The sequence below is a fragment of the Alosa alosa genome, chromosome 15 (assembly GCF_017589495.1).
Source record: "Alosa alosa isolate M-15738 ecotype Scorff River chromosome 15, AALO_Geno_1.1, whole genome shotgun sequence".
Classification (NCBI taxonomy): Eukaryota; Metazoa; Chordata; class Actinopteri; order Clupeiformes; family Clupeidae; genus Alosa; species Alosa alosa.
The window spans coordinates 2,868,684-2,892,451 of NC_063203.1; the positions used below are offsets into that span (position 1 = coordinate 2,868,684).

At 40.9% G+C, this 23,768-nt stretch overlaps 2 protein-coding genes across 8 annotated transcripts in view; one reads left to right on the top strand and one right to left on the bottom strand.

Moving 5' to 3' along the window:
• Window positions 1-555: 555 nt before the first annotated feature.
• Window positions 556-6,532, bottom strand: serpinh1b (serpin peptidase inhibitor, clade H (heat shock protein 47), member 1b). 2 transcript variants are annotated; one of them, XM_048264227.1, is made up of 7 exons: window positions 6,460-6,532; window positions 4,478-4,572; window positions 3,579-3,622; window positions 2,247-2,860; window positions 2,036-2,134; window positions 1,709-1,941; window positions 556-1,583 (listed from the first exon to the last, which is right to left on the bottom strand). In XM_048264227.1, the coding sequence occupies exons 4-7, from the start codon at window positions 2,827-2,829 to the stop codon at window positions 1,281-1,283; spliced, it is 1,218 nt and encodes a 405-aa protein (XP_048120184.1). In that variant the 5' UTR covers window positions 2,830-2,860; window positions 3,579-3,622; window positions 4,478-4,572; window positions 6,460-6,532; the 3' UTR covers window positions 556-1,280. The 2 variants fall into 2 exon arrangements, with proteins under 2 accessions (XP_048120184.1, XP_048120185.1); XM_048264228.1 differs by lacking the exon at window positions 3,579-3,622.
• A 5,708-nt stretch (window positions 6,533-12,240) lies between these two features.
• The window catches only part of gdpd5b (glycerophosphodiester phosphodiesterase domain containing 5b), a 42,425-nt gene continuing 30,897 nt past the window's right edge, over window positions 12,241-23,768 (top strand). For 3 of the 6 annotated variants that reach the window (XR_007195813.1, XR_007195814.1, XM_048264205.1), the window contains exon 1: window positions 12,254-12,614. The gene's annotated coding sequence lies outside the window, so the exon portion shown is untranslated. Of the gene's footprint in view, window positions 12,615-23,768 lie in introns of all 6 variants that reach the window. The other 3 variants (XM_048264201.1, XM_048264202.1, XM_048264203.1) reach the window with 3 other exon arrangements.

The window sequence follows — 23,768 nt, forward strand, 5'->3', positions numbered from 1 at the left end:
TGTCTATTCTGACAACCAAACGTTATGGCACCTTCAGCCCTGGAGGTCCTGAGGAAAATGCAGTTCTAGCCCCCTGAAGGTGTAGAAGAACTCTCTACTCTTCTCCCACAATAGGTCTCTGAATGTTTCCCCTCTGACAAGTGGGAGATTGGAATGGTGATTCAAATTCCTTAGACTGGTAGACACAATAACCTTTCAAAGTTTTATCTTTTTATTGTAGTCTGTAGTTTGGAAATGAATGACCTGAATCTTTTTCCTTTGGGGGCCTAGCAGGGAAGCTTAGAAGGCTGCCACTGTGTAAGTAAGTAAGTAAAGTTTATTTTAGAGCACATTTAACCACAGCTCACACTGACCAATGTGCTGTACATAGTGCATTAGCTAAAAAATAATAAAATAAGGTAAAATAAAATAAAATAAAATTGTATATCTATCTATCTTTTATTCTCATTATTATGTATTTGCACAATTATGCTTTTATTTGTAGGTGTTTGTATTAAAGTATCTTTAAAAAATGTTTTACTTGAATGAAATTGACCATCAGAAAAGCAGACCAGATTTTTATTTTCAAAAATGTTTATTGTAAAAATGTCATACAAACTTGCATAGTTGCATCATTCCAATCATAGTGTTCTCATGGTATTCAGTAACAGCCCCCTGTGACTGTGGAACATTTAACCTTTATGTTGTTTCTAGTGCAGAGGAAGCAGGACATAATCAGTGCAGGCAGCCAGACAACAGAGAACATGCAGGAATGTGTTTGTTTGGATAAGGAGTGGAGGTCAAAAACTGGAGTGTGGACCTTAGTTTGCAAATGTGCTAAAATCTTTGTCTTTAAACATTAAAGATAATGCAAGGAGGCACACATAGATGGCACAAACTTATTGAAAGAAGGAGAATTCAGAAAACTTCAGCAAAATTCAGAGAATTCAGGCAAGAGAGGACTCTACACAATAAGCTGCTGCTGTGGAATCTCACTGAGGGCAGAAGAGATCATACTTAATATAAGCATACTGTCTGTCATTGGTTTGACTCAGACAAAGGATATGAGCTGAACATTAGATGAAAATAGTGAAAACAATGAACCTTTCATTCAAGGGTTGATTTACACACACACAGGAGACTTGATCACAATGCATTCACAGATCAAAAGGCTAAGATTGACTGTCCACAGAATCATTAACTGGAATGAGCTCTTGAGGTAAAGACATACCTGATAAAATACACTCAAAAGTTTTCACTCACATAACCACAAAAATATCTAGAACAGTGTTTACATTTCATCATAATTCATCACGCAATTTATCTCCCTTGGGCTTCACCAGGCGACCAATGAAGAGGATGGAGTTGGTCTTGTTGTCCTTCACCAGGAAGATGAAGGGATGGTCGGCATAGAACAGCTTGGGATTCCTGAGCTTCTCATTCCCAAAGATGCTGGGGTCGAAAGGGTTGCCCTCTGTGTCCCACTCCAGAGAGGAAGCATGGAAGACATTGGAGAGGTAGAGGTCTTTCTTTCCAGAGATGTTGGACAGGTCAGCTTTGCTCTTGTCCACAGCCTCGGTCAAGCCCAGTTCACCAAGATGTTTCTAAAAAAAGTTTATAAGAAATCCATATGAACAAATGCAAAAATTCACACCACTCATCTCTAACTCCAATCCTTTAACTCTGCTCTACAACTACATCTTAATGGAAGAGAGAACCATGTACTCACCTGAAGGTTGTGGCTGACCTCTATGTTGACTTTGGGCAGAGAGATGGCAATTGCCTTCTCCTCCATCTTGCTCATCCAGGTGTCCAGCTGCTTGCGGGTCAGCAGCTTCTCAATCCTATCCAGAGGCTCCACGTGGTAGGGCATGATGAAGACCATGGTGGACTTCTTATGGGCCAGTGGCATGCTCAGCACAAACAGCCTGTTCTCTGTGTCCTCGTGGAAGTCATACAGGCCTGTGGAGGAGCAGAACACGCCATGCATTAAGTACACATCACAGTCATGTCCTGGAAACACAAAGGTTTATCAAGTTGGGGGCAGGATCCTCACCTGTGCGGTGCATCATGGGAACAGACACGGTATATGAGCGGGTCACCAAAAAGACACGGTCGTCGACCATCTTGTGATGGAACTTCTCATTCCAATGAGCTGTTGTGAGACAACACGTCCTTATTGTTTTTGTCATTCAATTCCAACTCAGAATAACCATGCATGAGAATGACCATAGTCAGATGAACGAATAGAAAGCTGTGCTACTCACGCTTGAAGAACATGGCATTGATGAGCATGGCTCCATCTGTGTTCTGCACATCTTTTGTGACCTCGGGCAGTTTGCCGCCAGTGGACTTGGAGGCCCACTCGTTGATGGCATTGACAGCACTGCGCTTGTCGCGGAAGTTGATTTTGGAGTGGTCGAGGTTGTAGTGCTTCTTGCTCATCTTCACATAGTCGTCGGCGAACGTGACAGAGCTGGGGCCGTACAGCCTGTTGCTGATCTTCCAGGTGACGTTGCGCTTCGCAGGGTCACTCACCTCAGACAGGAGCTCAGAGAGGCCACTGTGGAGGTGCTCGTCCTTCAGCTGGTCGGCGCTCAGCACGCTCTTCACCTGAGAGGCGGTGTTGGACTTCCCTCCGAGGGCCACCATGCCCAGAGAGGAGGCCACCACCACAGGGGAGATGAGGATGTTCTCCAGGTTCTTCTCCTTGGCCATGTTGTGGTACAGGTTGAAGGCCAGGTTGGCGCTGTTGTCTGCCAGTGTGGTGGCATGGCTGCTGAGCTTGGGCTCCTCAGCAGAGGTGGCGAGAGCCAGGAGGAGAAAGGCTACAGCATTTGTCAGCCACATTCTGTCTGAGCTTGTGAACAGCTGCAAGTGTCTAGAGGGTAGAATGAAATACAAATGGAAAATAAAATACCCAGTTTAAAAAGAAACGCCTAAAAGCCTCCCTGAAACACTGGCATATCTAATTCAATCTTCTAACATGAAACCAATAGTTATGCCCAAAGTCAGTTGTAATAGCTTATTTGTGCCTGTGTCTAGCTGGAGTGTGAGCATGTCTATACATGAACTCCATACAGGCTGAGCGACTGCCTGGCTGACTGAGGGAGGCTCTCTAGTACATTCTATTGCTGCCACATCAGCAGCAGCATCTCCCCTGCAGTGGGCTACAGAGGAGCTGGGGTAGACAAGAGGCTACTTTTACTTCAGCTCTTAATCAGTTTGAGCCCTAACGACCCACATATTTCATACAGGCGTGCCTTTTTTCTCCTGTATCCCTGAGTTGTAATTGACAGGAGTGTGTAAGGTGGTTACTAATTGAATTATGTGGGAGCTTAAGTAAAAAAAAAAAAAAACACAACACAACACTTCTTAGGTTAAAGACACAGACAAACACCAAAGAAAAACAGTGTTCTACATGTGACGAAATCAGCAGAAGAGAGCGTGGCCTGAGGTTACAAGGTGTGAGGGGTGACTGCTGCACTGGGACATCACCAGTGAGTCACGGTGGACAATAATAATCATAATCACACAGTATGCTGCAGCATTTACTGGCATAGCTTAGTTTTCCTTGGCTATGCAACATCTTTAGATACCTTGATAAGTTTTCATAGTGATGTCAACGTTTGCGATTTTCATTCTGAAAGACAAGAGGTGTATGGGTAATCTCTACAGAAAGTATTGCAGTAGTTAAAATCCATTGAAAGTTTTTTTTTCCCCCTGTGAGATGCCTCTTCCCATGCAGAGGGCCAAGAGGCTATAATTCCATGTCCCAAAATGCCACATGGACACATGCACTCAGACAGAGACACGTAGGCAGTTCCTATTGGTTAAAAGTTCTAGCACAAACTTTTGGCCAATCAGCTGTGCCAGAGTGGACCACCATCCATGTTCCCGATGAGGAGGTCTCATAGAAGGAAAAATGGAAAGCCCCTCCCTAACTCTTTCCTCATCTATAGTTATCTCATCTATAATAAAACATCAAAATGCATGATGTGAATTTGCAAAATATAACATTTTGTCTCCTGGATTGTCTGGTTCATTAGTCTTTCTGAGAGTAAGAAATGAAAGGTGCCCAGTGAGGTTAAAAACATGCATGAGTAGGGATCAAATCTAGCAGTGCACCCGTTAGAAATCATCTTTAACACATAAAACAACATATTGGACTGTATCTGCATTATTCATATTCCCTTTCTCAGTGGAAATCATATTATTATAGCTCAAAAGAGAAATGGACAAACATGCCCTAGATTCTTTTTCCAAAATTAATCATTTAGAGCAAGTGGTTCATGCATGACAGTGCAAGGCACACATACAAAAGTTAATCATAAGCACAAATCTGTTACAAAGAAAGCCATAGAAGACAGTTTCCCCTAAGCATTGACTATACCCTCTTTACACAACAGAAAAATGCTCTTTTACTCCACTTAAGGTACAAAACACTCGCCCACAGGAAGGAAAAGAGAAAAACTTGCAATGTCTCCTGCTGTCCTACCTTGCAAACAAACACAGGGTGTGTTCCAGCGGCGCACGGCTTCTCTCTGCTTATCAGTAACGTGGAGATGTAGAGCAGTGGACCAGTCTGCAGACCTTTATAGCGACAAAGGGGAAACTTCTAGAAGTTGGGCAGAGGGATATGCAAATGAGACCATCCAACATTCCTTGTGAAGTTGGGAGAGACCTCCCTCTAGATCAAGTGACCTCAGACACTTCAATTTCTCTGCAAGGTCCTAAAGCCCATTTGGACTGCCTAGTGCTTTAGAGCTCAGGGTAATAATACAGTTTGCCTGTTGAAATTCTTATACTTTGAATGAATAGATGCAGACACAAGCATTTGAAAAGATGATCATATAAAAGAGTTCTCCCTGCTAGTCCACAGCTGTTCACAGCTGGAATGGGAGATTTATAAAGGGACATACACTACCACTGTTTTTTAAATCAGGGCAGCAGTTTATTATGGGCTTAAATAATTGCAAAAGGGTTCGATTTTAACTGAGAAAACATTGCTTCAATGTTTTCTCAGTTAGCCTTATAAAATGATATCAGATTAGTAAACAGTGTGCGTTTGAAACATTGGATGAATGGTTGCTGATAATGGGTAATGTAGATATTGCATTAAAGATCAGCCATTTCTTTCTACAACAGGCGAGAACCCTTTTGCAATTATGTAAGCACATAATGTAATCTGGAAATGTCTAAGTGACCCCAAACTTTTGACCGGTAGTGTAGATTGTCCACTGACATTTTACTAAATGAGTGGAACACAGTCTAAATCATAACCAACACTTGAAGAAGTATTAATCAAATCGTACTGTTGACTTACAAGTGTTTGGATTTTAGTTGTTCTTTTCCTAGCATCTCTGCATAGCCTTCAGAGGCCTGTTTCCTCTCTTCCTCTGCTCCACCCCCACCCCACCCCCACACTATGCCACGTCTCACCCCAACACCCATGATTGCAGGCTTGTTCTGGGTGGGGTGTCGGAACCACAGCTATAAACTATTCATGAGCCAAGGGCTGTTCTTTGGTACCTGCACTTTTTGCTTTAGGCACTTTTGGATTTTAAGATGTATCTTCAATCCTTTTTACATTTTGCATCTTACAATCTTTCAATCTACCGTTGATATCCACAGTTGTCTTGTGTGAATCAAAAAATAAATGAAAGCAGCACAGTGAGAGCACAATCTCAAACCACATGTAGCAAACTATAGTGGAGAGTGGAGGCAGCCATCTGGTAAGTACAGATGCCCTGAGCACTGGGATTTCAACAAACTCAAAACTCACAACCCCCGCACCTATAGCTCTGTTCCCAAGCAGGCCCATGAGAGCAAGCCCCAGGGTGTGTTTGTCATTCCACGGTGGGTAAACACTGAAATTCCTCAACTGTGTAGGCCTGCCATAAGGGTTAGAGAAAGCTGAATATGAATAGAGGGTATTGAAATGCATTTAAATATCCTTAAAACAGAGGATGCATGCTGCAGGTAATATTTTGAGGGTGTTTCATCAGCTGCTCTTTCGGGGAGTGTTTGAGGGGGGTTGGGGTCGGGTGGGGTGCTAAAACATGCACCTGGGGGCTCTGGAGGAGGCATGTGGAACATGTGGAGTTCTGTTAGTCATGCCCTCACACATCCTTATTGTGGACTGAGCTCTGATTGCTTTAGGAGGAGGACTTTTCTAATTGACAATTTCTAATTGATAATGGAAGCTAATGTCTGTGGAGATTCTTTTGTGATTATCTGCGATCATCTTACTAAAGTATACTAACAATACCAAGGACAACATTTGTTCATGTGAAAAAACAAAAAGATTAGGACAAAGAATCATGTTTTATGTACATCCAAAACAAATATGCTTTTGCTTAATGAAGCTAACATAAACAGGGTCAGTAGTAATTTTAGTCCCAAGACACTTCTCCATCGCATTATATGAAACAATTACTCTTGGCTTGGAAGTTTTAAATGATGAAATTTCTTGATTACCTGGGACACACCCACTGGGCTATACGTGAGATTGCAGCTGTCTTGCAGTTAAAAGGTGAGATTAATGCACTGTAACATCACTGAAACAGAAAAAACACAATTCAACAAAAAGCAAATGTAGGTCAGATAAAAGTAGAGCAAGATATGCACAGCCTACATACATCCCAAAAGATCATTCTGTGCATGCTGTACATTCTGAACATTAAGTACATTTTCCAGTTACATGTTTCAGATTTACTTGTGCAAATGCACCAGGTCATCATATAAAACACTCCATATGCATTTGCCTAGTTGCCTAGGCTACAGCACAATTTTGTTAGTTGTTGATACCAGCTATGGTCTTTTCCTAAACAGTACACTTCCTGTTGATGTAACTGGTTGGCAAATCAGTGCCTTCTCAGTAACCCACTGCCCATGTGTCACACAACAAGCCCATGGCATGAGAGTCCACTCAGAACACAACTTCAGCTCAGTGTTCATGGTGGCTCTGTGAGGACTGAGGAAGAATGGGCTCTCTGACTCTGGCTGGGGGAGGAGCAGCCGAGTTTGAAGTATGATGCAACGGCAAACAAAACTTTCATCCACTGATGCAACTTTTTATCAGAATGACATATTTTACAGAACTGGTACTTGAAATAACTGCTCATCCATTACTACGAGTTATCATCAAACAATACTTACATATGTAAGGGATAATGTATAGAACGCCGGTCATTACTGGGAAAATAAGTCCCGACAGGGCGAACCGGACCCCGACGCGCAGCGGAGGACTTTAGGAAATCTCATTCAAGCCAATTGTCTTGTCTTGTGAAGAGCCGTGTAATAATCACAGATAATATGCATGGCATGTATTTATTATTGAATTATCAGTATCATTACATTTGCGGAACACTTACTACATAGTGATATGTATCATTTATGGGACATGAGATGATCTATTTTGTGATGTAAAATTTTGGTCATATCACCCAGCTCTATAGTTTGCATTACTGGACAAACTTCTTGCATTCTAATTACTTGCACTGCTAATTTTCAGAGGAGACACTGTGAATTCTGAGAATAAACAGCTTGTTTACTTAATTAGGTTATTTTTTATGACCATGTTCTTTCAATTGGTATCCCCAAGCAACAGTAAGTCAAAAGTTCTGCAGTGACCTGCTGAGATTTGAAATCTTAGGAAAGATTTTCCCCACAGCTAATGTGAACGTGTGCTGAGGAAGCCCCCTAGTGGTAATGGAATCATAAACATGGGCTACCTGTATACACTCTCTCACTCACTCACTCACTCACTCACTCTCCCTGTCTCTGAAAAACTCAATTCAAATCTAAAAAGACATTTCTATAAAGTGGCCATATATAATAGACTAAGAAATACAAGAAATTACTGAGAACAAGAAATCAAAATGTCTATGTGGACTTGCCTCTATATCTCTCTCTCTCTCTCTCTCTTTCACTCCCTCTCTCACACACGTACGCACGCACACAAACTTTGAAAATTATACGAGGCCTTTAATTGTAAGAGCCTCAGGAGAGTCAGACTTTAATTAAGGTCAGGAACTTTTGATGCAGACACAGTTAAGAGCGCATATTTAGTTTAATGTCTAGATTTGATTTGGCTGGAGGGCTCCGAGGTCATTTCTAGCTCACCTCCAGCTTAAATTGGAGTTCACTGCATTACTGCATCTAATGAGATGTAAATGTAAAAAAGATGTTTAAGTTTAACAATGTGTATTCACCCACTTCTAATATATTAAAATCAGTGATATAATATATATATATATATAATATTATATATAAAATGTGTATATCCACTAATATACGTATTATATATTAGTGGATATGAAAGTATTGTTTGATGATAACTCATAGTAATGGATGAGCAATTATTTTAAGTACCAGTTGTATAAAATGTAATATGTAATACATATATATCACTAAGCAGGGAGCAGTATAACACAGAGACAACCTCCAGAAAACCCTTCAAAGATGAACTTGATGTCATCATTGTCTCTAATACACATCTTTGAGCATGGTTATATATCACTTTATGTACTCATGGTAACTTATCCATAATCTGTAGACCTACACGCATATGGTGTACTTGTGTTCAGTGCATTGTTGCATCTATCAGTTCTAATACATTAGTTATCAAAAAATAATGCTGTCAAGTCACCAGAAAGAGAGCACCAGCAGTGTTAAAGGTGCTATGTGGAGCACTGTAGGCTTCAGATTTTCTTGAACACAGCCGCATGCCACTCCTTTGACTGGACTGTATTTACATTTTTTTCTGATTGCTTAAGCACATTTTTTGTAACTATGGCTTTTTTTGCAAAACTCTACACACAAATGGCAAAACCTCTCACCCAATCAGCAAAACATTGTAGTTCTCTTGCAAAAGCTAACACACCTTGCTTAACTCTTCACACCTTCGTAAAAATGGTGTTTTCATATCTAACAGTAAACACAAGCCATCACAATAGTAAGCACACAATGTGCCAACAACACACTGATGGTATGAATGAAAAAACACATCTGGCTTTTGCTTTCACAAGGTAGACTATGTCAGTTTGAGGTCATACTTTTGTCATAGTTCTGTAAACATACAGGGATCCCAACTTCAAGTATTAGTGTTTATTTACACACATCAAAACAAACACAAGTGTGTTTTTCCAAGTCAAAACACAAAATAGCATTTCACTGAGACAAAACAAATCAGTCTACATCGGGTCGTCTCTCTCAAAATTCTGTCTACATCACATGCAATGTCCTAGTCCAAGGCACAGGGAAAAATATATTCTGGAATGACGTATCCAGGCCTGACATGACAATATCCCCACATGTAGACTGATTTTTTTGTCTGTTTTTTTCTCTTCTCACTCTTCCTGCTCACTCCATCGTACCCATTGTACATTACCTGTGGCTTATTTATAGTGCTTAGGCTGATTGCAAAGTGAACTAATTATCTAAAACAGTTTTCACATGAGAAAGTGTGCCAGAGAGTTGGCAAAATAGTGTAAATAATAGCCATTGTGCCTACAGTTGTGCAAAGTGTGTGTTACAAAATTGCAAACTGAGTGCAAAGCAGTGTTTGTGCTTTTAGTTTTGCGAACTCAGTGAGTGGTTTTGCCATTTGTGTGTAGAGTTTTGCAAAAAAAGCCATAGTTACAAAAAATGTGTTTAAGCATTCAGAAAAAACTGTAATACAGCACAACATGTGGTACAAAGTGATATTACAAGAGTGCTGTGCCCATGATAACTGGTTTGCATACTGACTTCAGTAGATGGGTAACAGACTTTTTTTCCTAACTGTTTTTTTTTTTTACATTCTGTGTTTATATTTCTGGGCCCTTTTTTTAAACATTAATAAACCTCCACGTAGCACATTTAAGACTACAGACACATGCGAAGCAGGCATCAAGTCATCTTGGTGTTTTAAAAACACTTTAAAACCCATACCGTTTCCCATGCTGCCTTTTGCTGAAATAAACCCCCCGTGTTTGTGCTCACACACTCTAGTCACCTCTCTCTAGGCCCCGGTCCCCTGACTGACATTTCTCAAACGGAGCAGTTTGGATTAATGAGACAGCTGGGGGCTCTGGCAGACGCTGTTTGCTCAAAACAGGGGGTCCCCTTCATCTCAGCCACTACTAAAATGTCACAGGAAGTGCCCTGCAAGTCAGGCTTAGCGGCCACCCCCTGTAACCCACCTCCCCCTTCTGTTTCCTCCGTTAGAGCCAAGTTGCTTATAGGGCCTTTGAAATGCAGGTGACATTAGTGTAAACAATATACTTATATTCTGTAAAGGCTTCCTGTGTGTGTGTGGACATTTAAACCCTTCAACTCCAGTCAAAGAATGACGTAATCAAAATAAAATTAATCTGAAGTAATGAAACTACAACTTGGCAACTTGACAATCACTGGCAGCCAGTAGCCAGTGTCTAAACAGGTAAGATTCAATCTGTCTTCAATTATTCTAAGAAACACCCATGGAACATTTTTTCAAAGTTTTCAAGTGGAATCATTCTCTGCCATTAAGATCATACACACCAGGTGTTACATTTGAAGTCAATCTCCAATGCATTTCACATAATGGCAACACATAGAAAAACATGATATGGAGCACAAAGCATACAGTACATTAAGACAGAGAGAGTGAAAACAAGCTGTTCTGCCCCCTCAATCAATCAGTCTTTTATGTGATGCTGCACATAATTGGTGTACAGATTATGTCTCCTCTAAATTAATCTATTTAGGTAAATAATACAATATGGCTAACGCGATACAAAGCCCAACTAAAGGTTTTCCATGGTTAAAATATGAAACTGTTCTCTACTTACTGTTACCAATTCCTCATCTGATATTTTGTAGTACCAACTTGAGGAAAGACAATCCATCCACAATGTTGTCAAATCTGTGAATAAACATATCAATATCCAATACCATAGGCTAGGGGTTCTTAATGTTTTTGGTTCCAAGGACCCCTTTTGGAGGAGAAAATATTCCGAGGACCCCCTCATAACCGTAACAATTAAGCATGTCATTTGTATTCTCTGAAGTTGTGGACAGGTCCAGTATCCCACGTTTTTTTTGCAGATGTGCAACTTCGTCTTTTGTCAGTTTTGGATTTTGCATCACTTGACAATATGGACTAACTCAAACATTTCTACACATTCATCAGCTAGCTGGCTAACAAATAAGCCAAGATAAGCAGTAGCAGGAATGGTTCTTCATGACCTAAGTTTTATGGGTGAAAAGGGGCATCATCTGTAGATGATGATAAAACTCAACTTTATAATTTCAAGCAAATTATTTTGCGGACCCCTTGGCTATGGACCCCACTTTGAGAACCACTGCCATAGGCTACATCTCCTTTGATGTTTCAAGGACTGTGTCAAGGTCAGGACAACTCAAATTTCAACCAATGTGTCCATCCTATCCTTGATTCCTATGTTTATTTGGTGATGACCACTAGGTGGCATAAGCAGAACATACTATCTAAAGTCATAAATAAAGACTGCTCTGATGCCATCACAACCCAAAACCATTTTTATTTCCATGGCCTGCCGTGGTTACAGGATACCTATCCATTCAATAATGATGCTTAGTTTACAATACAAAACAAGTCTTAGTCGGTTACACCTACCCTCATGACAAATTATGTAGAACTAGACTTCATGAACGTTTTATGACGTTGCCCATAAATCAGAATAAAACGGACGTAGCCTATTTTTAAGTTGGTCCTAAGAGCAGCACAGGAACTTGGAGCAATCTAACCTTCACATGATCTCAAGATCTCAGTTTAGGCTACTGTAGGCAGCTTTAAATTAAGTTAGTTGGTTAGTTAAGTTACGTTATTTGTCCTAAAATAAATGTATAGTAATAATGTGAATTGTATATTGTAGGCTAATAGCATTACTGAAAACAAAGCAGCCTAAGCATACTGACAGTAGGCTATAGGCCTTTTGCTGCTGTTTTCACAAATATAGGCCTACCCTTTTCCAGAGCGCGTGGATGTCATGCAAGTGTAATTCAAATGAATTCGTAAAACGTATTAGGCTACTCTCTTTCTAAATCATACACACAAAGTTATTTTACCTATAAGCCAAAAGTATAATATAACCGGTTTCCATTCCAAAATATAGGTTTCCATGAGGTTTCCAAGAAAAGCTAGATCAGGGCCTACGATGTGTCAGAAATACTCTCCCGCATCATTGGTTGGTAGGTCAGCGCTAACTCCGCCCAATACTCACTGGACGAGATGCTTACCGAGATGTCTCTCTACGGTTGTCTACACTGTAGTAGCCTAGTGTGTAAGCAGGCACGCACTCATACCCGTTTGGGTAGCCACTGAGACTATCTACAAAGGAAGGTAACCTACAACATTGCACTGAACCATTCAAGGCGCGTGGAGGGACAAACTGGTTATAATTACATTGCAGTCTGTTTAAAGAATAGGATATGTCCTGTAGTTTACCAGTAATTCTTCGGTTTAATTTGTTGCCCAACTTAGAGGCTACACTTTCACAGAAAATATTTGGCCGGTTCACGTTCACGTTTGGTCAGACAATTGCAGTGACGAATAGAGGGGAGCAAAGAACACCTCAGCAAGCTCACCTGACCGCGGAACAAACAAAAGAGCCATTTATTTGAAAGAGGTAAGTGCATTTAGTGGAGTGCGCACGCTCGGCTTACTCACTCCAGTATTATTATTTACGCAAATATGGTACTTTGATGGTCTTTTGTTTGATCTATTTTCTAAACGACACTTTTGCCATGTCATGTGATGGCAAACGGGGCAGTGTGCCCCTCCTTTGGTCAGCCCACAGTAGCCCTCGCTCTGGAACTGATGCGATGGACTGTGGGGGTACTTTTAATGTTTTGTCCCTTAAACAGGTAACCCACTCTAGTAGAACTGAAGATTGGTTTCACTAAAATGAAACTGTTGTATTTATTTTGCGGTTTGAATTAGTGCTACTAATTGTTCATTCAACCTTTGGTTTTTTTCTCGGTAAAATTAATATTTTGTCAGTCGTTGATCCCACACCTCAACTGGAAACGCCCGGAACCCTCAATGCACCGCTCTAGCTGCCTACAGCTTGTGTGAGTCTATGTGGTCTCTACAGCACCCTGTGCTGTGCCGTTGGGTTGTATGTTTCTTCTTTTGAAATATATCTGTGGCGATAGAGGTCGTTTCAAGGTGTAAATCATGCAGCTCATACAATTAAGACAATTAAACATGCATTTTCTGTGGCTTGTAAATCAGACATTTTGCAGAAGTAATGATGCTGAGGGGAACAAACACCACTCTCATATGGCAGTGTGTAATGACTTGCTAAAACAAATGTGCTTAAGTATTTACAGTTCTACTGAATGGAATAAAAATAACTTTGAACCATTGCTTAGCCTAATTTCTGAAACATACCAGTTGGGTTGTGGCAACCTTATAAATCCTATGTGGAACACAAGCCCTTTGTTTCTGCGCTCCTGCAGTTTAAACACAATAAACATGGTTGGTACAATCCAACTGAATGGTTGATACTCTTAAGTGATGCCATTGAGGTTAGTAGTAGGGATGTAGCATTCAGCATCGTGCCTGGTCCGGATCTATTCTGGTAACAGCTGTTGTATGGGTATTGCGATCACACCCAGATGAACGTCATTAAAGTCAAACCCACCTGAATCATCTCCTGTGCTTTTTGCCTTCACCCACTGCGCTGGCTTTACTGCTGTGCAGTGCTCCCTCTTTTGACCCGTAGTTTTCAGTGACTCCGTCCCACAAAACGCTCGATTACAGCTCAGTGTTGTGTCTCAGAAAATCATCACACAGCTAAAAGCACCCTCATTTGTATGGTTTGTGTTTTACCGGAATCAGTAATCATGGAGATCACACCAGGATCATCTCTGTTTTGTCTTTGAAATGACATTGGTGTTTAATACTAAATGGTTATTTGGTAAGGACTGCAGACTCAATGCAAGGACTCTAAAAGGAATGCGGGCAGAATAATGTCTGCTCCCACCAACTGACTGAATGCCAAATTGGAAGAATCTAGAGAGGGACGACAGAGTCAAGATGTACAGCTAGGCCAGATGACTATAATAAGAGCCATCACTAAGGCAACCGTCTGTGTGTTAATCTGGGTGGCTGTAGTGAATCTTTGTTACCTCTCATGAGTGGTAGAATGTGAGGAATGGCCCTGTTATTACCTCTTGGCCGCCAAGCTCTTGATGTCAAGGATGATGTTAGTGTTGCACTAAAATGTCACCTCTTCTCAGGAGTATTTCAGCTTAGAAAGAGTTGTGAATCAGAATCACCTGCTTATAATCAGAGTTAGAGTTAAGCAGAAATCATTCTAAAGTTTCACTCAAATATATCACTTTTATTTTACCACTCTGCTTTGGCAACACAAAGTATGGTCCTGCCAATAAAGCTTTCCATGATCTTTCAGTGAGCAGGACACAGGGTAAACATGTTTAAACATCTTTTAATTCTTCTACTTCTTAAATTGAGCCAACCAGTTGTATTTAACCTGCTCCACAAAGCCACCCACTCCTCTAGAGGAGTCTTGCATGGCTAACAACCAATAAATAGTTTCTGATGACTCATTTTGTCTTATTTTTCAACAGAATAGTGTTCATGTGTCTACATGCTACTTTGGCTACATTACCTCTAGGTCACGATATCAGCGTCTATTTCATAATGAAGAGACGCCTCTAAATAATTTTTCTTTGGCTAAAACCCAAAGTCCAGTTAGTCCGTCAGTGTTTAAACAAATTTAAATAAAAACAAGACTAACACTTGAACACATGATCATAGAAGTGGCTCATATTCTCAGTATTTTGTGATGCTGGTTGCCTAGTGGCATAGTCCAGTGTCTAAATGTGTGTTAGCCCCATGTGGACAGGATACATACTGTAATGCATTCATGACACTGGTTCTTGTCTTTTTCAGACATTATAGGGAACACCCATTACATCTGGAAACAGCTGGTTGAGAGGGTAATTATAGGATCACCTGCAGAGCATTGTCTTTGTAATAAAGCAGCTCTCCTGAATAATTGAGGGGTAATAAAATTAGCCACACAGTAATTCATCATTCATTTGGGGCTGGTATTTATCAAAAGCACGTACCGTATTTTCCGGACTATAAGTCGCACTTTTTTTTCATAGTTTGGCTGGTCCTGCGACTCAGGTGCAACATATATATATATATATATATATATATTTATATATATGTTTTTTTCCTCTTTATGACACATTTTTTTGACTGGTGCGACTTATATTCCGGTGCGACTTATAGTCCGGAAAATACGGTATGCAAGTCAGGTGATAAATATTATATTTTGAAACAAGCTGAAACCCTGCCAAATCAAAACACCAGAACAGGTTTGTAATTTGAGTGGGAAATGTACAGATAGACTAGACATGCTGTCAGCAACACGCCCCAATCCACAGTGGTAGAGTAGGGGCCAAGACTCACACTCAGCCAAGGAGACCAGCTCAGCAGAGCAAGCTAAAGACACATTAACTACAAATCTGGGAACTTGTGTGTGTGTGTGTGTGTGTGTGTGTGTAAGAGAGAGATAAATGTGATCTTATCTGGAATCTGTAAGTTAATGTCTTGTATCTTCATTGGAGATGGCGTGTGTGTCCTCATACCTGCAAACCCTCAATTTAATCCTAAATCAATGATCTTTCCTTTCACATGACAACTATCTGCTGGAATTGAAATTGTCACTGTCACTGGAGTTGTTAGACTCCAGGGTCATTTGAAATGTGTCAGCAACAACATCCAAACTGTAGTCAATTTATATATTATACTGTAAGTTACTCTGTGATTCAACAACCTTAGATGTGTTCCGTTGAATTCTCTGATGGGTGTCATCCTTTAGCTTACTTGTGGACACCAGGTATGTGTAGATGGCATGTGACTCCTATGACTCACCACTGCCAGTGTTACTTTTCCAAATAAGTACTCCTGCTGATTTTAATTATCACCAAGCACCAGGCAGGCCTCCCACTCTTGGTTCTGCCTTTTGCTGCCTCTGCTGTGATCTGGACAGGGTGTCTTGGGTCAAAATCACACCCTGTCCTCCCCAATCAGACAGGCGGCGTTGTGGCAAATGGTGATCACACACTGGGACGTGTAAGATAGCAGCTTAGAGCCATGGAGGGCCTGCTTCACTCTCTAGGTACAATGTGTTAGCTGAAGCTGCCTGTTTTGGAGCCTGGGTAATTATGACTTGTCTCATAGGGGAGGAAGGCATCTGCCTGATGAGGGGTGTGAGACAGCTTGGTTTTCTGATATGGCTTGAGGCTGGGAACACAAACACAACAGCACTCTACAATTTACTCACTGACTCATGGTGCCGTGGTCATGGAGCGGGTCTCAGTGTTTACTGTTACGCTACCACCCAAAGCTACACATGATGCCAAGGACAGCATTTTACTGTGATTTTCTCACCCTCTCCCTTTTATTTGGTCTGTAAAGAGAGAAATGACATGGATTGATAGGGCAACCTTTTACCTGTATGGAAATGTGAAGTAAATCAGACCAGTGCTTTTTAAATCATGGGAGCAGGCACACACACACACACACAAATATAGATAGATAGATCTGCTTAATAGCAGCTTACACAATAAATATATCCATAGTTTTATTTATGGTCTTGAGAGAGACTTCCTGTTGGTGGTAGGGGCAAAGGTGAGCGCAATGTCTCTAGAATGCCCTGATGCAGTGCACGGCTGTTTTAGACTTTATTACATCTCCTACTGGATCAATCACAACAGAGGATAATGCCTCACATTCTCTCTAGCAAACGGAAAGGCTGAGACACAGAAAGGAAAGGCAAACAGAGAAACAAGTGGCACAAGTAGCAGAAAAAAACATGAACATGATCAGATGGTGAATCGGAGGGAGAACCCTTACAGACCCATTGCTGAAAAAAATCCAGTTGTTAACCCTTTTGACATGTTCATTTGGTATTTTATGTGTTACAAGACATATTATGAGAGAACCACTCTGTAAAGATAATTCGTAAGACCTCTGAAAAGAGGTTTCCTAGCAATGTATTTGAATTGTTACGCTATTATAGGATAAGTGAGCCTGAAGCAAGTCTGCTGAATAACTCCATTTGATTTTGCCATTACATTTTGAAATGAGCTAGTTTAGTTACAGTTTGGGGGGGGGTAGCTCTCTAGAATGTTTGGGTAGAGACAGGGGCGGGCCTTTGTGACAGAGGCATAGACGGCGCGGGGCTAAGTAAATCCCCACTTCAGGGAAGAGGAAGAATGTGCACATACTGTTACTTTGCCTTGAAAGGATTTTTTTTTTTCATAAAAACAACTTAAGAATGTGTTGGGCCATCCTGTTGTCAAATCAGGATGGCCTTTCGTCATTGTTAATTGCCTAACAGGACGGCAGCGGTGGATGAAATACCAGCTGATCATTCCTACCTCACAGGATGAAGATGGTGGAGAGTGCTGTCTCTGCTCTTGGCAGTGTGCCCTCTGCTTGGTCACTGGCCTGATTAGCAGGCTTTGTGCAGCCCTGGCGCTGGAGCCCCCTGGTCACTTTACACGGCTCCCGCTTTGTCCTTCACAACACAAAAGAACATGATTGGGTTTCACATTGGGCTGTGCTGATTGTTCTCTTGCCAATGCAAAAATGATTCAGCAGGAGGTGGGGGTCTTGTCTTTTCTTTTCAATTGTATATATTTATTTATATACTGGCACTAAACAGGTGAAATGGTCTCAAGACACAACAAATCCCAGAGCAACTGGGACAAGGCATAGTGGAAGTGTGAAAGCCCCAGATTCCCACATGAGACTGCAGTATATGTTGGCTCCATACTCACAATGGCTAAAACGGATTAATCTGTGTTCAAGCTTTGAATTTAGCCAACTTGTTGGTCTGGGATTCATTAGGTATTAAATCCATTGTTATACCTAACCTGTATGATGTTAAATTATACTTAATTTCTGTGTTTTGTCAGATTACATAACACTGTTGGCGCTGCAGACTACAGTCTACAGAGAGATTAGAATGTTATGTGCAGACAGTTGTGTGCAGATCTTTTCACAGCAATGTGCTGAATACTGAGACGCAGCCCACTGCTCTGTCCTCAGTGCCATATCTCACAGAGATCAGCAATGGCCACACTGTTGTAGTTTTCACCTTCTGCTTATCTTGCTTTGTCTTTGAAGGTGACCGGATTTTGTGGGCTCAGCTGATATTTGAGGTCGTCATACCAAAATAATTATTTACATATTTTGTTAATTTGCATTTATTGTAATTTAATTTATTTCATGTTTAAAATGTTAAGACTTTGCATCTTGAATAGAGACCACAAGTCAGACCCACCAGGAGCCACAGTGCCCATGCAAGTCACTCATTTAGCATGAAAAATAACATCTGCACTTCACATGAAATTGCATGACCAGTGTAATATTTGTAATGCCGCTTTGACACTATAATCCAATCAGGGCTGGGCCTTGGGCCTCTCTCTTGCTCTCTCCCTCCCTCCCTCCCTCTCTCTCCCTCTCCCTCTCTGTCCTGGAGCCGCTGTATGTGCAGGAATGTATTGGTACACTCTGTGACCAAACCTGGGTGAGAGGTCATTTTTCACATTAGTGTCTCTAAAGGTAAAGCCAGAGACAGGGACTGGCTAATGGCACCCTTGGATGTGCAGTCAAGGGCAGAAGGTGGATGAAGCAGGACTGGCTTCCTGAATGGTGCATGTTCACTTATATATTTCACTCAATGATTGAAGAGATGTTTTGACCCTAGTGCAGAAATCCCCTCCGTGCTGACATGGAAAGCATGGTCATGTGTGTTTGAGATGTTCAGCAGCCACAGGTGGCCAGGCCCTCTGCTGTGTCCAGATTCTCAGGTATTTTGTATTGGCCTTCTGCGATGCCTGGCTCTGTAGGCATCCTCCTTAGCATGCTGATTAGGTCACACCTAGAGTGAGTGTGCTTCCTCTGCCATATCCCACTGGCTCTAAAGGGAGGGATCAATATGGGAAATTGAGCATGCAAGCAGAGGTCTCATCAGAGCTCTTTTAATCTGAGGTGCTTGTTTAGGATGCACATAAATCTAGGTCCAATTCTGTTCTTTCAGCAGCTTGTTGGCTTCAATCTGATAAGTGCATAGTGGTACAGCATCTAACCTTGATGTAGCCTTGTCTGGCATTCAGTGAATAGAGTGGCCTACAGTTGTGGAGACTGACATCTTATGCAGACCCACATTAGTGCAGGGACATGTGCAAAGAACTGGATGATCTGAGACCAGACAAACCCGCAAATCAGCACCAGAACAAGGTCGACACGCTCCACTTTTGATGTTGCATTACTTCGATTCCACTGTTACAATACAACCCTGCACTCCATTGCCGAACCCTTTCGCTGCTGCCGTGCAGATTACGGTTCGGTTCTACTTTTGTCAGCAGTGCTCAAAAAATGTGCCAAGTGACAGAAAGTGCCAGCGCAGTCATGTTGGCGCCTTTATGCAGTGCGCTTCCCTCCCAGGCTGACCCAGTCCTTTTTGGTCGCCTGTTTTTTCCGTGCTGAGCCCGGCCCTGTGCCCTGGTCCCACTCTCACATGCTCATCATCAGCCAGTACTATGTGGTGGGACTCCTGTGAAAAGCCTTTTAGGTCTAGACGACCCTTCTTGCCTTTACAACCTGATTCACAGCCAAAGTTGCTTTATGTGGAAATTTTAATTTTCATGTTTGTGGATTAATGTCTGAAAAATCTCTGCAGATTGATTTCCACATTCCTTCCATTGTGTTTTGTAATTTGCATAGGTGATGCTTAATGAGGCTCTGAGGAGTGGGCCTGTAGCAGCTTACAGCCTTTATATGATAACATAAGGCAAAAAGCACCGTTATATGATAACATAAGGCAAAAAGCATGTAGTGCCAGAGGGAGGATATCTTCATGTCTGATTTGGTGCCAAGCTAAGACATCAAAGTGTTAGTGGGCAGAGAGTGTTGATAACATGAACCCCTGATGTGGGTTTGATGTGATTCTTCCCTGTCAACACTTACATCCTGTTCTGTTACAACCTTTTGAGAATAGACACAATGTGCATGTAGACCATTGTAATTACATTCTATGGTGTTGCTTTGTCAAGACCCATTTGTGTTTCTGCTGCTTGGAGACCTCAGTCCCCTGGTGTGTTTCAGTTAAGTATTCAATGCGGCTGTAGTGTAATGTACTAGTGTATTTCCATAACAGTGCTATTGTAGAGTGATTAATACACTAAGCTGTTGTGGGTGATTTAGTACACATTCTGGCGTGATATGGTTTCATGCATATGCTGATATAATTTGGTTTGGTCCACATATTATTTGATGTTTAGTTAACATGATGGAGTGATCCTACCTGCTCTCATTTATTTAGTAATTGAGTAAGACTATGGACTTTAAAGGGGCCACATATTTCATTCGTGTCTACTTAAAAGGCCAATTGTGCTCTGTAATTTACAGGAAGGAAGCGTTAGCTAGTGAGTGTTAACAACTTTAACCTCAAAATTAGAGTGATATTACAGCAGTAAACAAACCCCTCAGACAAATGAACATGTGAATAAATAGTTAGAGGGTGAAATGTGTGTGTGAGTGGGTGAGTGTGTGTGTGTGTGTGTGTGTAGAGGCAGATGGCGGTGCCAGGGAGGCAGGTGGGGAAGAGAGGTGAGCTCACCACCAGGGAGCTGAGTCAGCAGTGGAGAGGTGAGAGGAGAGAGGGAATGAGACACTCTGGAAATAGGAAGAAAAAGGGAAACATGATGATGAAAAGTGGAGGATGAGTAAAGCACAGCCCTGTAAGAGACCAGTGCTTGTTCACAGTAGCAGATGAGACACATCCCAGGCATGATCTCATTCAGATCAGATACTCGGGCACTCAAGGAGTGCTGCACTCTGCTTTGTGTCAATATTGGCTATTGTCATTTCTGGCTGTTGGGGTCAAAGCAAGGGAAGATGGTGGAGATTGAGTTCAATTTCATCTATTTATATTACACAATTAAAGGTACAGTGATTTCATTTTTAGAGCCATTTTAATTAAGGTGTTTGAAACAGTTTTTCATAGTGAAGGCCAGTATTTTTTACAATGTCATTAGAACCACATCCTTGATCTGATACACCAAGAAATTGTAATGGTGGCTGAAAGCAGTTTATTCCCAGGTAAAAAAAAAAAAAAAACTATTAAAAGTATACTTTTTTGAAAGTGTACTAAGTACAGTTTGTACTTTTTTCGTCAAATCCAAGTGTAATTAAGTGTATTGAAGTGTAGTTCAACTTAATACCAACTTGACTATACTTTGAGTGTAATTAGTGTGCTAAAATGGAACAACTTTTTTCAAACTTTAAGTGTTCTTAAGTACATTATACAAAAAGAGATTTTATGAGCATTCGGAACACAGTCGCAGTACAATTTTGTAACATCCCAAGTGTATTGGAAATGTACTTAAAAGGCATTACAGTAATAATACAACTAATAATAGTGTAGTAGTGTATTTTGAATACACTCTTATCATCCTCATTTCTATTCATTTGGCATGGTTCTGTAATATTTTAAATTAACTTCAAATGTACTTCCTGACTACAATAAGTGCCTTGAAAGTTTGCAGTTATGTTAATAAAAGTATAGTCTTAAGATAAGCATTATAAAGGCATGCAATTTAAGTATAATATTAGTGTGATTTAAAATTGTACTATTAGTACTCTCCTACCTATTCTGTTACATGACAAATTACACTTTAATTAGGAGAAAAACATTTTATTGACATGAATGAAAATGAAAACAAAACATAATATTCATCCATAACAAAAGTAAAACATTTTTCTGAAAGTTATGGATCTCTTGAGCATATCTTTTCAAGTTGGATGTGGTGACGCGATAAAACATGCATTTGGGCGTATTATATTATTTCACATGCATAGATATTTCGAGTGGCTGTTTGGAGCGCTGGTCAGATTCCTCCTCGCTCGCAGCATTTTCTTCCATGCTTGGGGAGCAGTTTCCTCTGAGTGCGCACGCGCAGAGAGAATTTGCGCGCACGCATTTAATATATACGTGTGTGAAATAATATATAATATAATACACCCGAATGCATGTTTTATCGCGCAAGTGCTTTTTGCCACTATTGTGTCGCGATACTCTACAGCCTTATTGGTAGACCATCAATTCAAAATGCAGATTTCATGAAAAACAAAAGTTGTTTACCCTCCTAGGTGAGAGAATTTGCCCTCTAAGCTTGAAATTGTTTACTGGACACCCAGCCTAAAAGCCAACAACTTAACAGTCTAACATGGCTAAATTTGTAATGCATGATCATTTATTGCTTATTTGTTTGCAAAGTCTTCTGGCCCAGAAAGAAAACCATGGTGGTTACGGATCATGGCTGAGGAGGAAAGGTACAGCTGGTAGAGTTGTGCAGTGAGTGAACTTCCCTCTCAACACTGAGATGTGGTGGCAAAAGCTGTGGTAGCTAGCTTCCTTACTAGCACACCATCTTCCAGTCCAAGATGCATAAAGTTTTCGGTGGCAACCCAGGGCTGGACAGCAGTCAAATGCATTGACCTTGGTATTAGAGAATTTGTCTCTGTTGTCTGTGAACAGAAAGAAGATGGACAACATTTTACAAGATAAACAATATTTTACACAGAAATCCATTGGCAATGATGAGATTAATACAGATTATCTGTACCTATTTGACATTTACTTTTTATGGGTCAAATTGGTATTGACACCATCTGTTTGCCATCCTGGTATGGGTAGACCTGGCCAGGTAGTCTTTCCTTAAAGCGTTGTGCACCTTGGCACCGATATGAGTGCAACCACCCTGTTTTCTGCATTTGATTACCTTAGATTCCTTTGTTTCCAATACAACCGTATTATCGTTTTCGGGTCAAATGGCATTTTAAATGGGAGTCGTAGGGGCACTAGCCTACTATTTTGATGCATGAATCAAAATCATCATGTATCAAAATAGTTCTGCCCCTACGACTCCCATTCAAAATGACATTTGACCCAGAAACAACAATACAGTCAAGCTTAATGGTGGCGCTTCTGACTTAATTATGCTTTCAAATGAAAGTTTGACTCAGGTACATTCACAAAAAGACCCTAGGTTGCATTTTGGCTTGAGTTATACTTTAAGAGTAATGGAGCAAGGTCCTGGATGAAGAATATTTACCTTTACTGCTGATTATTTGAGGCGTTCAGACATCTCGGTTTCAAAACTGTCCAGGAACACCTGTAAAAACATAGTTAGGCTACAGATTAAAACTAGGTAAATTACAAACACTACCATGAAATGAACTTGAATGCTCTGTCAAACACGAATAATTAAAAAAATCTAAATCTATCGCATAAACCAAGGCATAATATCAATCATGTAGCCTAAGCTTCATAGCACTAACTTAGTAGAACACCAGGTTTAATTCCCCCTCTAATATCAATGTTGGAAAAAAACGTTCTACTTCATAAAATGCATGTAATTTGTCCTGTAGACTCATTTTAAAAGATGTCTCCACGATTAAAGAAACAAAACAGCTACAATGTCATTAGCATGCCTAATGAATGTGAAGTGTGACTAGCCTAGCACCATCCTCCTTTCTGTGAGGTAGCCCTTGTTATCTCATATGACGAGTCCTTCTGGCTCTGTAGGACCAACGTCTCTGGCATGACTAGAATTTATGGTATCTTTAATTTGGACAAACCTGTAACCTTATACGGACCCGTAAGCATTATGCATTTTCTGGTCTCTACAGTCCATCTGTCTTGCAAATAAAGTTACAAGCATAG